We start from the raw sequence: 15,658 nt of genomic DNA on the forward strand, positions 1-15,658 counted from the left end.
TGTGATGCCACCACCTTAATCTTTTAAGTACCACTTCTGTGCAGTGGATTCTTTTAAGTGTCTATCTGAAATAAACTGTACTGATTCAATGGAGCTTACTCTCTTGTACGTATAAATTTGCAGCCAAAATTGACATTATTCTTAGAGGTTTGTCTTTCATTAGGTCACATGTTCATAGTTGCATGATACAATTGTACAGTAGGGTCCCGCTCCTACGGCAGGTTAGGTTCCAGACCCCCGCCGAAAAGCGAAAACCGCCGAAAAGTGGATCAGCTGTAGTGCAGGGGTCTGGAACCTAACCCACTGATTGCGCCAGAGGAGGAGTCCAGCGCGGGAGTCTGATCGCACCAGAAGGAGATCAGCTGCAGTGCACTACAGCTGATCTTCCCCTCCTCTGGTGTGATCAGCTGGAGTGCAGGAGTCTGATTGCCCCCAAGGAGCCCCTGGGAGTCTGATCTTCCCCTCCTCCGGCACGATCAGCTCAAGTGAGCGTGGGAGTCTGATCACGCCAGAAGAGGAGGAGATCAGCTGTAGCGTTCTACAGCTGATCTTCCCCTCCTCGGGTGAAATTAGCTGGAGCGCGGGGAGCTCCAGCCCCCCCTCCAGCTGATCGCCCCACTGGCGCTGTATTAGGGGAATGACAAAAAGCGGGGCGCCAAGAAGCAGGGCCCTACTGTACTGAAATGTAAGTTAATGATTTAAACTAGGTGAAAAACAAGGGCCAGGCAAACAAAAGAATGAATGTGAGAACAAGGAAATACAGTAGTTTGCCTGTACCTTGAATAGCACCTTCTCCCATCTGAATCTCCTTGGTTCTCTGATCTAGAGATGCCCCACAGACCACAGCTTTGGAAAGAAAGATCTCTGTGCAGAGTAGGGCTTTTTCTATTGTGGCACCTTTGAAATATCCTACCTGGAAATGTTTGCCAGAGACACCACTGAGACAGTTTTACATCCAATAACATTCAAGTTCCTCTTTGCTCATTGTGTTCTTATCATGGAATTATCATTTTTTATTGTTACTGTTCTATACCTGGTGATTTTTAGGCACCTTAAATTAATTACTAAAACTATTGTATATTACTTTACACCATTAAATTGTTGTGCACTGTCTTGATCTTTAAAAACAAGCCTAATAAATCTTGTAAATAAAATAAAGGCAAGCTCTGAGATTGCTTTCAAGTTTAAGACAGATCCATCAAAATATACTGTACCATTGTTTCTCAGGTGGAACTGCTTTAAGTTGGATTCTTGCATTGAGCAAGGGCTTGGACTCAAACTCTACTGTTCTATGATTCTATGACCTTACCGCAGACCTGCAACTGCCACTGATATGAACATGGCTGTGTCTAGTTCACCCCTCTTCCCCCAAACATCTAGTGAAACTCACAGCAGGTTTCCCACTATCCCCAGTGTCAGTCAATGAAATTGGAGCAGCAGAGAAACTCATTGTAATGATGTTGTTTTACACCAAGAACTTCACTAGGCATTATTACAAGGAAGAGAACTAGACATGAGGACACCATTTTTAATGGTTGCAGCCAGTGGTGCCCTTTGGTCTAATTTGGGCAGAGATCCAGAGCCTCACAACCCCCACTCATCTTGGGTGTGGGCAAAAACAACTTGGCTCACCGCTCCCCCACCAGCCCTAGATTGACCCTATGGTGAATTCCTGGGCTGCTACCAATCTCTCTGCAAAACCACATGAACTTTAAAATCCAAGCCATGTACCACTAAGTGGCAGTTTTGCTGAAAGACCATAATAAAGAACATAAGAAGAGCACTGCTTGATCAGGCTTGAACTACTCAAGGATGCTGCTCTCACAGCAGCCAACCAGATGCCCATGAGAAGTCTACAACAAGGACCTGGGCAGCTGCCACCCAGAAAGATAGCTGGCATTTTGAACAGAATAAATGAGAAGGGAACTACAGCACATGATTAAAAATACCTCTGAATACCGTTTACCATGAAAACCCTATTCATAGGGTCGCCATAAGTCGGGATCAACTTGAAGGCAGTCCAATTCAATTCCCTTCCCACTTCCTCTCAACTCCATCTCTTCAAACTTAGAGTCAACCTGTTGCCTAAGTGGGGTCCTTGCACCAGTCATGACATCTTCATTGTACAGCCTAGTTCCCAAGCTGAGTGTGTCCAAGGTACAGAGAGAGAGAAAGTGTGTTTGTGTATGGGGAGAGTCATTTAGCCTTTGCTTCTTTTGCACCCTGGATTTGCCTCGATTCCAGTCTCCTCCTCCTCTGCTGCTGCTCCTGGATTTTAGGTTCAATGGGGAGCAGAGATGGGTTGTGCATTTCACCTTTCATCCAAATTCAAGCAATGAACAGGGCTACCTTCACAGAGAGAGGCTGCCACCCAGAAACAAGGTCACTTTTTTGTAAGTAAAGAAGTGAACATTTATTATTACAGACTAACCATACCAGCTCAGCATCGTAGAAGAGCAGAATATAGTCCAAGTGCTCTTACAAGGCAAAGGGGTAGCGAAAATAAGTCCAGTTCAGGATCAATATCTAGGTGTCCAAGGGTTCTAAGATTGCATGGGGGCAGTGAAGTTGTTCCAAAGAGTTTCCCTGCCTACCCACAAAGCTTTTAAGCAGAGGCTGAGAATGCCCAGCTACCCACAAGAATCCCTGCCCCTGCAGAAACTCCTGGTCTGAATGTGGGCGTTCCACCTAGGGAGACGAGTCTCCTCTTTCCTCTTGATGTGCCACCTGGGAGACACTGCTGGACCTGCCTCCTCATCCTCCATCCTCTACTGTCTCTAACAGCCTCCTCTCCTCTCCAGACAAGAGAGAGGCAGCTTCTGAGACTCCTACCTCATCAGGAGATCCAGGCACATCTGGAGGTAGAAGGGGGGATTCATCAACTCCATTGTTCATTTCCCCCTTTCTCCCCTACAGAGTCTTCTTCCTCAAGTGCCTTCCACCCTTTGTCTGAGTACTCTCATGGAGACCAGGATCATGATACTAACAAGCACTCTTGCCTTCAGTAAGAGCAGAAATCACTGCTTCTTACCTGTTTGCCCTGGCCACAATTATAGTACTGTTCTCAGATTTTACACATCCCGCTGGATATATAAACATCACAAAAAAATTTAAAATATTAGGATCACCTTTTGCTTAAACTATTTTGGGACAATTAGGTAGAAAACACCTTAGCATCTACATAAGATAGTGGCTTCATTGGCACATAATGGTAAACCACAGTTAATGGTTTACCATGACCTTTCCGGGCTGTTTGCCTCCTTCATGCTAGTGTGCAGAGGAAACAAATCATGATCCCTGGCTTTGTGTCCAAGCTATTTATTTATTCATTGATTACCTTTCTATCCCACCTTTCCTCCAAGGGGCTCAAGGGGCTGTACAAACATGATTTGCCTCCCACTCTGATTTTATCCTCACTACAACCCTGTGGGGTAGGTTAGGCTGAGAGACAGTCACTGGCTCAAGGGCACCCAGTGAACTTCATGGCCTAGCGGGGATTTGAACCCTGGCCTCTTGGGTCCTAGTTTGACATTCTAACCACTACACCACACTGACTCTCTATGGATCTCTCACGAGGGATCATGGTTTGTTTCACTTCCAACAAAACACCATCTATAGGAAAGGTTTGTTCTTGGCTTACTGAGCATGGTTTCTTGGGAGCGAAACAAACCATAATCCCTAGTTTGGATATAACACAAAGCCAGGATGGTAGTTCATTTCCTCTGCACATTTATGAGGTGTGTGCCCACTGGAAATCATTAGCCATGGTTTACCCCGTGACATGTAAGCCAGGACAATGCTTCATTATATTGTCTATACAGTTATCGAAATAGTTAGAAGCATATTAAGGCAGTAAACCTTTCAAAAAGGCACCTCAAGTTTTTAGAGCCTACCATCTTGGCCCTTTAAAGTTGTAAGATGGTGATTACATTTAGCATAAAGTATGTCAATGCCATCCAAAGATTTCCCACTTGGTTTTTAAATCCACTTCAAAAATATCCTTCCTTGTCACAACTGGCCTTTTCGACACCAAGATATGACAGAAGGACTTTTTGTTTAAAGCACTCTGAAGATACATTATTCAGATAGGTTCTCCCTGGGGAATTGGAGATGAATAGGAATACATTATCAAACTTCATTAGGAAGAGAGAAGGGATGTGCAAAGACAAGGTAACAGCCTGTCATATTTCTCTCTATTTGAGATGCAACCAATCAAAATCCCAGGCTGCTCATTCAATCTTTTCAGGAGAAAAGAAAAACAATTTACAAAACCACTTCTGAATTAATGACAAGGAGGCTTCTTGGGTCATCTCTCTTGTTGACAGCAAGCTCCTGAATCTGAATTAGTCAATCAAGTGTCAGCCTTGCTCTTTTTAGCTTACCGACCCTCAAGGGAAAATACAAATGTAAACCTGGTTATCACTGGGGTTATTCAGTTGTCAAAAGAACCAACTAAGGAGCAGATTTTCCTGCAGCAGCAGCTACTATCATAGCACAGCATCTATGAACATCTGTTCCTCTTAGCTTGAGGGCAATATCTTGCTTTCAAGTTGACATTGGCAGTTATCTGTGAATCCATATCAACTGAACTGCCTAGATTTCCAAGAATTTCAGTAGACTGTCCCCTTATATTTTGATAAGACTATTTAAGAGTTATGCCATCGGTGCGCTTCAGTATAACCCAAGAGTAATGTGTCCCAAGCCTATAACTACTAAGCTCAATTTTTTGTTTAATAGAACAGACCATATTGGTTCTTTTTTGGAATATATGTGATCTTCAAATTAAAAATTCTAAAGAAATTGGAGTAGGCTCCCAATCTTACCTCAAAGATAAATTTGGAACTTCCAAAATTTGTCTTCTGCTTCTGCCAGAAGTTATCAGGCTTGATTATCAGGGCAACATGAATTTCAGCAGGAAAGGCCTCCTGAAGGGTCTTCAAGAGAGGCTTGATCAGGTCCCACTTAGACCCCCTCATATCAATGATGACAGTAAACCCTCGTTTGCAGACATCTTCACTGTAGGAATAAAACATGGGACAAATAATATGCCTTTAGGAGGATAGCGTATGAGTCACAGAAATGTGAAGATATAATCACACACAAGTGTAATGTCTTCTCACCTACCTCTTTTATTTATTTATTTGTTATTTAATATATATGCCGCCCTTCCTCCCAGTAGGACAGTTATTCAGAGTGTCAGTTCAGATTATGAAAGCTACCCTCCACCTAAGCATCTCCACTGAATCTAATTGTATTATTTACCAGTTTGTTTCTATATATTCCATGGTGTCATTGCAAATTTGTCCCTCAGCCAGATTGGCTAAACGTGATGTTTTCCATGTTAAGCAAGGTGGGTGCGTTTGGTCTCATATAGAAAACAAATCTCATGTTATACAACCTCTTGTAAAATAGGCTATTTAACTGTTATGACTTTCAGTATTATATCTTTGCTATATGATCTTCAATGAATGATTAATTTGTTTACAAGTGTTATACAATTTCCTATATTTTGGAATTATGAGTGATATCCATACTTATAGAAACAAGTAGGAACAATAGGCAGTATCTAGTGAAGTAGTTCTATTAGCACAAGAACTTCCATTTGCGCAATGGAACTTCCCATCCCTCTCCATGTGAACCCACTGTGCCCTCCCCAAATATACTTTGGAGGGTTGGGGGAATCCCCAGAATAGGGATGCACAAAAAGAGGAGAGGAGAGGTAGGGGCCGCTCCACTGCACAGACAGAGGTCCTTGTGCTAACAGAATTTCTACACTGAACACCACTCCATGAAATCAGTGGATCCTCTTGGAATATGCCTCACATTGGATGTTACCATATACTGTATTTTTATGTGAAATCTTTTTTTTACTGTTCATAAAACAAAACTTTTTAAAAAATGGCTGAGGATCTAGTCTAAGGTGACACCTGGTTACTTGAATCAGCTAGTCTAGATTCTAGATTCAAGTCTAAAACCTGCACGGGGGTGCAAAAATGGGTGCTGGAGGCTGCATGAGAAGGTCCCTTGCCACCAGTATCCCACCAATACTGTAGGACAGAGATGGCTAACCTGAAGCCTTCCAGATGTTGTTGGATTCCAACTCCCATCAGACCTAGCCTACATGGTCAATTGTTAGAAATCATGGGAACTATAGTCCACCAACATCTGGAAGGTCAAAAGTTAACCTCCACTGCTCTAGAGTATAATGCTGTTCAAGTTCATCCTCACATGGCAGGTTGTTACTGTGCAGTCAGCAATGTATTCTTCATTAGAGAAGTAATTCATATCATAGCAGCTTCATTGTAGCTGAAAATGTTGTTTATTTAACAGATCAAAACAGTGAGTTACAAAGTCACATTCTATGAATATGCAAAAACATAAATTAGTAACAAGAAAGCTTGAAATCCCTTTCGTGTATCTTGTGTTTGATGTTTTTAAGTGGAATGCTAATTCACATTTAAATTCACACATTTCGAAAAATGTGTAGAATTTGTAGAAACTGAGTTTCTCTTCTATAATTCAGCTGCAATAACAGATATGAAGGGATCTGTGCTTTGCAGTGGTTAGGATCAAAGCGGAGAACAGCATTGGTTTAAATGAATGCCCGAGAAACAGTCAAAATATTATACTGATCAAAAGTATGGGGGACAGGGACAATCATCCCAGGAATGCTAATTTACATATAAGAGTTTCACTGATAGGCAGCTACATAGGGCTGGAATAGAATGGATTTCAACATCAAAAACTGAGATCCTGCATCCAGTTATTGATGCTCAAGTCCAGAAAGAACTTAATGAAGCCTTGACAGTGCTAATTTTTTAAATTATTTTTAAAAAGCCCTTCCTCAAACACAGAAGCATCACGACCTCATTTGAAGCTTGGCCATCTTCTCATGATAGTTATCCAGTGGTGGCTGGTGCCCTCTAAAACTGGTGGGGCTGCTATAAGGTCACAGGAATGTGGCCAACGAGGTCATGGGGGCATGGCCAAGGTCTGGTTTCCTTCCCATCCTCCTGCATTGAAAAATTCTGTGGATGCTTAAACATTGCAGTTTTACAAATAGAACCTAAAGAAATTGAAAAGTGCCTTACTTTGGTCTAAAATGGATCCACAAAAGACAATCAAGTTATCAATAAAACAAAATGAGCATTTATATATGTATAAATGCAATGGTTAGAGCATTAGACTAGGATCTGGAAAATCTCCATTCAGCCATGAACAACACTAGGTCCCAGGCTATGGTCTGAAGGCACAGGGTCAGGTCTGGTCAGTGCCTGGGTGGGAGACCGCTTGGGAACCATATGTAAGCCGCCTTGGGTTTCTATCATGAAAAGAAAGGCAGGGTATAAATGTAATAAATAATAATAATAAATATAAACTTTTTAAAACAACTCTCTCCTTCTGCCTGCCTACACATACATATGTACTCCTACTAGAATTTTACCCCTGGAGACAGGGGTAGGACCACAGCAATGATTGTGATTGGCTGTGCTATCCAGAGATTATTGGCCAGAACAGAAGATGGACAAAAACAAGTCCAGAGTGTCTCTAAATGTGAGGTACTGTATTGAATGTAAATGCAAGGAACAGAGAAGGGACTGGGCTATAGGTCTGGAACTTTAGGATGTTTAGGGTGGGCAGAGCCACATTTGCCCTTAATGTGGGGCTTCCACTGTAGTTATCCCAGTATACATACATTACATACTTGAAACAACATAGTCTTCTAAATATGTGGTAATTGTATGTGCCTTCGATTATTACTTATGGCAACCCTAAGAATCAGCGACCTCCAATAGTATCTGTTGTAAACCACTCTGTGCAGATCTTGTAAATTCAGGTCTGTGGCTTCCTTTATGGAATCAATCCATCTCTTGTTTGGCCTTCCTCTTTTTCTACTCCCTTCTGTTTTTCCCAGCATTATTTTCTAGTAAATCAGGTCTTCTCATGATGTGTCCTAAGTATGATAACCTCAGTTTCATCATTTTAGCTTCTAGTGATAGTTCTGGTTTAATTTGTTCTAACACCCAATTATTTGTCTTTTTCACGGTCCAGGGTATGCACAAAGCTCTCCTCCAACACTACATTTCAAATGAGTTGATTTATCTCTTATCTACTTTTTCCACTGTCCAACTTTCACATCCATACACAGAGATCGGGAATACCATGGTCTGAATGATCCTGACGTTAGTGTTCAGTGATACATCTTTGCATCTGAGGACCTTTCTAATTCTCTCATAGCTGCCCTCCCCAGTCCTAGCCTTCTTCCGATTTCTTGACTATTTTCTCTGTTTTGGTTAATGACTGGGCCAAGGTATTGATAATCCTTGACAAGTTCAATGTCCCCATTATCAACTTTGAAGTTAAATAAATCTTCTGTTGTCGTTACATTAGTCTTCTTGATGTTCAGCTGTAGTCCTGCTTTTGTGCTTTCCTCTTTAACTTTTATGGTGTTGTCTGCATATCTTAAATTATTGATACTTCTCCCTCCAATTTTCACACCTCCTTCATCTTGGTCCAATCCTGCTTTACATACGATATGTTCTGCATATAGATTAAACAAACAGGATGATAAAATAGACCACCCAATTCACACCCTTTCCAATGGGGAACCAGTGGGTTTCTCCATATTCTGTCCTTACAGTAGCCTCTTGTCCACAGTATAGGTTGCACATCAGCACAATCAGATGGTGCAGCACCCCCATTTCTTTTAAAGCATTCCATAGTTTTTCATGATCTACACAATCAAAGGCTTTGCTGTAATCTATAAAACACAGGGTGATTTTCTTCTGAAATTCTTTGGTTTATTCCATTATCCAGAATATGTTTGCAATATGATCTCTGGTGCCTCTTCCTTTTCTAAATCCAGCTTGGATGTCTGGCATGTCTCACTCCATATATGGTAAGAGTCTTTGTTGTAGAATCTTGAGCATTACTTTATTTGCATGGGATATTAAGGCAATAGTTCGACAATTACTACATTCCCTGGGATCCCCTTTCTTTGGAATTGGGATGTATATTGAATGCTTCCAGTTTGTGTGCCATTGTTTTATTTACTATATTTGTTGACAAATTTTTGTCAAAATTTGGACAGACTCCGTCTCGGTAACTTGTAGCAACTCTATTGGTATACCATCTGTTCCTGGCGATTTCTTTCTTCCAAGTATTTTAAGTGCATTCTAAAATTTCTGGTTCTTCTTCATACGGTTCCTCTGTTAATGAATCTGTCATCCTTGCATCTCTTTTATATAATTCTTCAGTGTATTGCTTCCCTTTGATTTCTCTAATCTTTTGGAATAGGGCTCTTATTCTACCTTTTTTATTATGCTCTTCTATTTCTGTTCAACAATTATTATAATAGTTCTCTTTGTCCCTACATACTAGTCGCTGTGTCATTGCTTTTAGGGTTCTAACCATGTTTCCCTCTCCTTTTACTTTTGCTTTCCTTCTGTCTTTAACCATTTTAAGAGTTTCATCAGTCATCCACTGAAGCCTTTCTCTCTTTTTAATTAGAGGTATTGTCTTTTTGCATTCTTCCCTGATAATGTCTCTGACTTCACTCCATATTTGTTCTGGTTCTCTATCAGCTAAGTTTGATCTTTACATTCTCCTGGGATGTTATTTAAATTGTATTTTAGTATTATGATTGCTTTACTCTGATTTTCGATGACCTGTACCGCAGTCTACTCCTGGTCTTGTTTTTACAGAAAGTATGGAACTTCTCCATCTTCTGCTTCCAAATATATAATCGATTTGATTTCTATATTAACCATTTGGTGATGTCCACAGAGGCCATTACCATGGAGGTAACTGCTGGTGGCAATTGCCCAGAATTAACTAATAGCATCTGATAAGAAGCTTCAGATGTTGGACACTAAAATTTGATAATAATGTTGTAGAAAAGCAGCATGCAATTATCATGATACCAGACAGTTCAAATTTAGCAGATGAAGGGCAGGAGGCTTTTCTAGGTGAATGCCATTAACCCAATTAAAGTATTAACAGGAGAAAGAGAACCAGCTCTCTGAAATGGAGAGTAAGAGCCTTGCTCCAGGGATGACATTTAAGTGAGGAAAAGCAGAGCAATCTCCCCACCCCTGTGGTTCAGACCAAGTGTAATCAAGCTTCTCAAACACTTCTACTCCTGCCTTATGCACTAACTCTATATATCAAATTAGCTCCTCCCTGCTGAAATCTGAAGTGGCAGTTCTACCTTCATGTTCTTGACAACTTAATTAACAATAGCCTTCAATACATTGATCAGCCACTAAATAATTACAAAGGTCTTAGCCAGCTTACAGACGCAAATGCTTTCTTTGTTACATGATCAAACTATAGTCCGTAGGTAAAGAAAAAAGTAAATGTTCAGTCAATAATGCCAATCCAGCAAAGTGAAACTGCCGCTAAAATAGAGTCCTTGCTTGCTTATATGATAAACTAGTACAAATGCAAACTTCAATGAGATAATATTTGTGAAAGCTTTGGACTGATGCATAATGTACATGTTATATGTGCTTGGACTTTTGTCATTAAAAGAAAGCAGAGGATTAATTAATCCCTGAAACTATTAAACTGTCATCCTACCAAGAAGAGTAACTTGGATTTCAACTGACTGAGGGTGCTGTTTAATCTGTTAATTTTATTAATGTAGAAGTCATTTCCCGCTTACTTTCCATAGTAACTGTTATCTGGCAATTGTCTCTCATTGAACAGATTCCTAGCAGTGTTTGAGATGAGCTAATGAAGTATTTCAGCAGTGTTTGAGATGAAGAATGATGGAAACTCTTAACTTTCATAACAGAAGATTATTTGTTTTTAAGGATAAAGTAGAGGAAATCAAGGATAAATGCTACAGAACATGCATGAGAAAGCTGTGGCCTGCAGATATTGTCGGACTCCAACTCTCCTCAGCCCCAGCCAGCATAACCAATGTTCAGGGTTTCCAAAGCATGGGTTTTAGTCTCCAGGTGCCTCCAATACTTTCGGAGATTAACCTCGGCATCCCACATAACAACTACATACTTGTATGAATACCTCTTATGTCCCAGCCTGACCTCCCTTTTCCTGTAGTTTCTTGGTTAATTTTTCCATGATTGCTCAGTATGTAAGAGCATATGTGTCAGCTACCAAGCATGGCAGCCTCAGAATGTGTAAATATTACAAACAGGATAAGAAAGGAATGGGGTTAATACATACCTTCAGAGTCAGAGTATATGCATGAACACATTTTTAAGAACAATGATGTAATGCTCATCACAATTTGGCAAAAAGAGGCAAATATGTTGGTTTCACATCTGCAGCATTTAAAGGCCTACACATGCACAAATAGCAATCTGTTTATCATATTAGATGGCAGGGATGGGGAGAGGGGGCATCAATGGGTGTGGAACTAGAACTGCTAATGCCCAGTTTAACTTTGGTTCTGAGGGTTGTGTATGATTTCCAGCTCCTGAATATTTTGGGTGGTCTCAGTGGTGGTAGGCCATGGGCAATTAACACATATGCAGTAACATTTTCCTTCTTGAAGACAGACACAGTAACCCAATTAGAGGCAAAGTTGGAGAAGTACACACAAGCAGAAGGGGGTTAACAGAGAGGAGATCAAATTCCACTGTTAATTACAGTCCATGGGTCAGAGTATATATTTAGGACTATATACTCCCTTCATCCACGCCATCATTCAGCTTGTACTTATGGGAGGTTTGCATGAAGACCAAAGATAATAAATCACTCTTACGTAGCAATCCAAGCTTCCTGTTTTCACTGTTTGCTATTTGCCCATACTATAATGTCATGTTCACTATTACTCAGTTCAAATAAATGCTCAGCTTTAGGACCATATTTCCATCTTTCTGTTTTTCTTCATTCTAAGTTTTTGTTTCTTCCTGTGTGTATCTTTTCCCCTTGTTGTTGTTGTTTTCCGCACTTTCTTCCCCAAGCAACAGCTGGTCTCACTTTTTTAAGTTTCATCCACATCACCATTCCTTCAGCAAAGGTCAAAGACATGTGCCAAGCAGAGCTCTGTACCATTGTCAGGGATTCCCCTGGTTCCTTAGCCTCACTTCACGTAACACAGGTTTCCTTAACCCTATCGCTGCCACCAATTCACATGAAATACTTCTTTAAACCCTACTAGTAGCTTGTATGGCAGGCTTAAGGCGTGAGATGACACCACCACAGAGACAGTATAAATCCTGAACTATGTTTATTAAAGGGATATCATTTATAAAAGGGAATAGGGTTGCTTAGTTGGGGACTTTATAGGTGCTTGCTGACAGGTTCTAAAGTCTCCAGAGACACTGTTGCTGATACCAGCCTCCAAGTGGCTCTCCCCACAGGCCAATTTCCCTAAATTTCCACCCCAGCCAATTACTTCCACAACCCAGTCCAGCTTCTGGGGCCAATCTGCTTCTGTGCCCCCAAAGCTCCTCTGGTTGAGCTCCTGGCTGTGGGACAGTTTGGCCAGTGTTATATCCCCACTTGTGTCATTTCCCTCTGGCACGACCTAACTTCAGAGCAGCCCCTCAAGCTGGCTCCCTTTTGATCTTCACCAGACCACGATTAATGACACCCTGGGTAATGCTACATAGGCCTCAGTCCTTCCCTCAGCTATTTTCACCAACCAACTCCTCACTCACTATCACCAACATCAACTGCCCTTTCTAACTGCTAACTTCTGATTGACCATTAACCCTCAAGTGCCTGGAACCTCGAGGCAATCAGAAAGAATTTACCTGATCAGGCCCCATCTACTAGAATCTTAAAGCGATCGTGACTCTCTCCTCTCAGAACATGTCACCAAGCAACCACTGCCAAACAGGCTTCCAATAATGTACCAAAACAAGGCCTCATGACAGTCACAGAGTTCATATAATATTTTTTAAACAGAACCATATACAGATATAGCATTTCTCCACAGCCATCCATTTCGATAAGGCACCCCATGCGAATTAGGCCTCTTCCACACATCCAGAGTAGTGTGAGAAACCACACTATTTTTTGAGTGTATGCAAATAATGCAACCACACAGGCAAGGCTAATAAACACATGTGGTTGGTTCTGCTCATGTAGTGATATAATTCACATGCACCACTACCCCTCCCCACCAGTGTTGGATTCACTTATCCTCCCATAATATATGTGTGTCTGGGTGTGTACGTGTAGCAGAGAGCAAGGAAGACGGCTTAGTGGGATAGCAATATCAAGATTTCCTGAAATCCGGCTTCCGGGAAGGGTGACTTAGCCTGTGCCTGCTTTTGAGACGGGCTCCTGCCTCAAAAGAAGCTTATTCAGATATATCAGTCAGTTTTTTCTTTTTTTTTTGACTGATTAAACTTCTCCCGGGTAGGGAGAAACGAAGAGATTAACCTCAAAGCCTATTTTTGTTGGGACGACCAGATCTCATTAATTTATGGGACGAGGTCCAGCCGACGAAGGTGGGACGGATTTTTAACAGCAAGCTCTATCTGATAAAGCGAACGTTCACCTTATCTTCTAAGAGAGAACGCACTAACAGGCAAGCACCCTTCTTTCTATATTTTTCTTTTACTTGACTTAAATTGTTGCTGTTTAAAAGAGATTTGCCAGATTGATCAGTTTTTGACATCTCACTGGGGAGCCATAACTTTTCTCTGCTACGCACTAATTAATAGCTTATCTCTGTTTTTGTTGCAAAAAGCTGTCCTGGATTTGCATTCTAAAGATATACACAGAAGAGGGATTTCTATTTCAGATTTTTATTTTGAAAAATATTATATTGTTTTGAGACTACTCTCTTTTTGGTCTATTTTATTTTGACGAATCTGTTTCTTGACGATTGCCATTAATTGTTTCGATCCTGGGAACTGCATTTTGTTTACTTAACTATTGGAGAGATAAGGCTGTCTGCTCTGTTTATACTGTGATGTCACCAAGTTTGGAGTATTAACCCAATTGTTGCTGAAATAAGAAGTGGTTTTCCTATATTTTTCTTTTAAAATGGCAATTAAGAAAGTGGCTGAAAATCTGGAAATAACTATGTTTCAGAAAATAATGGATGAGATTGAGATAATGAAAATTGAATTGAGTAAAATGAAGCAGGAGATTAAAGATATAAGGGTCCCTGTGAGAGAGGTGACCCTGGAAGGGGTCCCTGTGAGAGAGGAGACCCCGGAGATTGGAACAGGGGTCCCTGTGAGAGAGGTGACCCTGGAGACTGGAATAGGGGTCCCTGTGAGAGAGGAGATCCCGGAGATTGGAACCAACGTGGAACAGGAACAAGATTTGGAGTCTATGGACTTTAGAAATAAAATCTATTGTTTGGAACTCAATGTTATCTCTGAAGAAATGAATGAAGATTCTAGAGATAAAGTTATCAATGGCATGGATAATCTTCTGGACTGGAATGATGTGATGGAGCCCAATATAGAGAAAATCTATGGAATTAACTGCAGCCATGTGACAATGGAAAAACTTTTAAGAGATGACCCAGTGTATTTTGAAAAAAAGAACAGAGATATGATTTTACAGCAGTATTTCAGCAACCTATTCAGAATGGATGGCAAGAAAATATTTGGGATAGAGGTAATCCCCATCAGACTCTTACTATATGACTATGGCTTTGACAGCAAGATTATTATGGAATACTGATAATGGAAGATTGGATATTGAAATTACTGGACTTAACAAGACTACTGAAGATGGAAGATGGAAAATGGAACTAATAGAGATAATAGAACAATGGCTACTGAAATTATTGAACCTAACAGATTCTGATGTGATGGATTAATTGAAATGTTTATTTTGACTATGGTTATGACAATAAGATTATCATAATTAGTAATGAGATGGATTAATCGATATGCTTATCTGGAAAAAAAAATTGATAGATATATTTCTTAAAGAATTGAAACCTCTCTTTGACTTTTTGTGGAAAGAATAAAGTAATGTTTATGAGATTTGATGATTAAGTAAGATAACTACTGGAGGAAAGTGATTTTATAATATGACTTAAGAGACAGGATTGTTATATATTATAGACTTATAACTGATTTGATCTTTGACAAATGGGAAGTCAATATTTTACTCTTTATTTTTTATTTTTGTTTTTTTTTTCTTTTTTTCTTTTTGTTTAACTATTTTTGATTTTGTTTTTTGTCTTTGAATGTTTTATGATTTTGTCTTGTATGTTTTATGAAAATCTGAATAAAAATTATTGGAAAAAAAAAAAAGATTTCCTGAAATCCATCTAGGTAGCAGTCCAATAAACCAAGTCTCCTTATCTGGGCTAGGGATGGGGGAGAATAAACGAAAATTCTTACTGTGAATTTCTCTTCCCAGGGGTTCCTGGAGGGCATACTGCAGCTTGGGAAGGCACCTCCCCCTGGCACATGATAGGCAGGGTCCAATCTTCAGATTATCTCACCCAGGGGAGGGCTATCATGTTCTCTCCCAGACCCACTGGTAGAGCACAGGCGACCCCTCAAACCCCCAAAGCATTCACTTGATGGAGCTGTACTCCTGGCCCGACTAGCCCGTCATCTCCATGGGAATCCACTGCAACTTGTGGAGACGAGCATGCTAGGAAAACTGTCTTCTAAAAGGAAAGAACCTGGTAGATAAAATGTAATAAACTACCAGGGCAACAGACAGAATAAAAAGGCAATCCATGAAATTCTCGGGA

The 15,658-nt window shown here is 40.5% G+C and overlaps 1 protein-coding gene across 8 annotated transcripts in view; it reads right to left on the bottom strand.

Moving 5' to 3' along the window:
* KALRN (kalirin RhoGEF kinase) overlaps positions 1-15,658 on the bottom strand; it is an 872,788-nt gene that overhangs the window by 465,390 nt on the left and 391,740 nt on the right. For all 8 annotated transcript variants that reach the window (XM_061609058.1, XM_061609049.1, XM_061609051.1 and 5 more), the window contains one exon: positions 4,824-5,016. In XM_061609058.1, the coding sequence (XP_061465042.1) occupies positions 4,824-5,016 (193 nt within the window). The remainder of the gene's footprint in view (positions 1-4,823; positions 5,017-15,658) is intronic.

This window comes from Rhineura floridana, chromosome 2 (assembly GCF_030035675.1).
Source record: "Rhineura floridana isolate rRhiFlo1 chromosome 2, rRhiFlo1.hap2, whole genome shotgun sequence".
In the NCBI taxonomy this organism is placed as follows: Eukaryota; Metazoa; Chordata; class Lepidosauria; order Squamata; family Rhineuridae; genus Rhineura; species Rhineura floridana.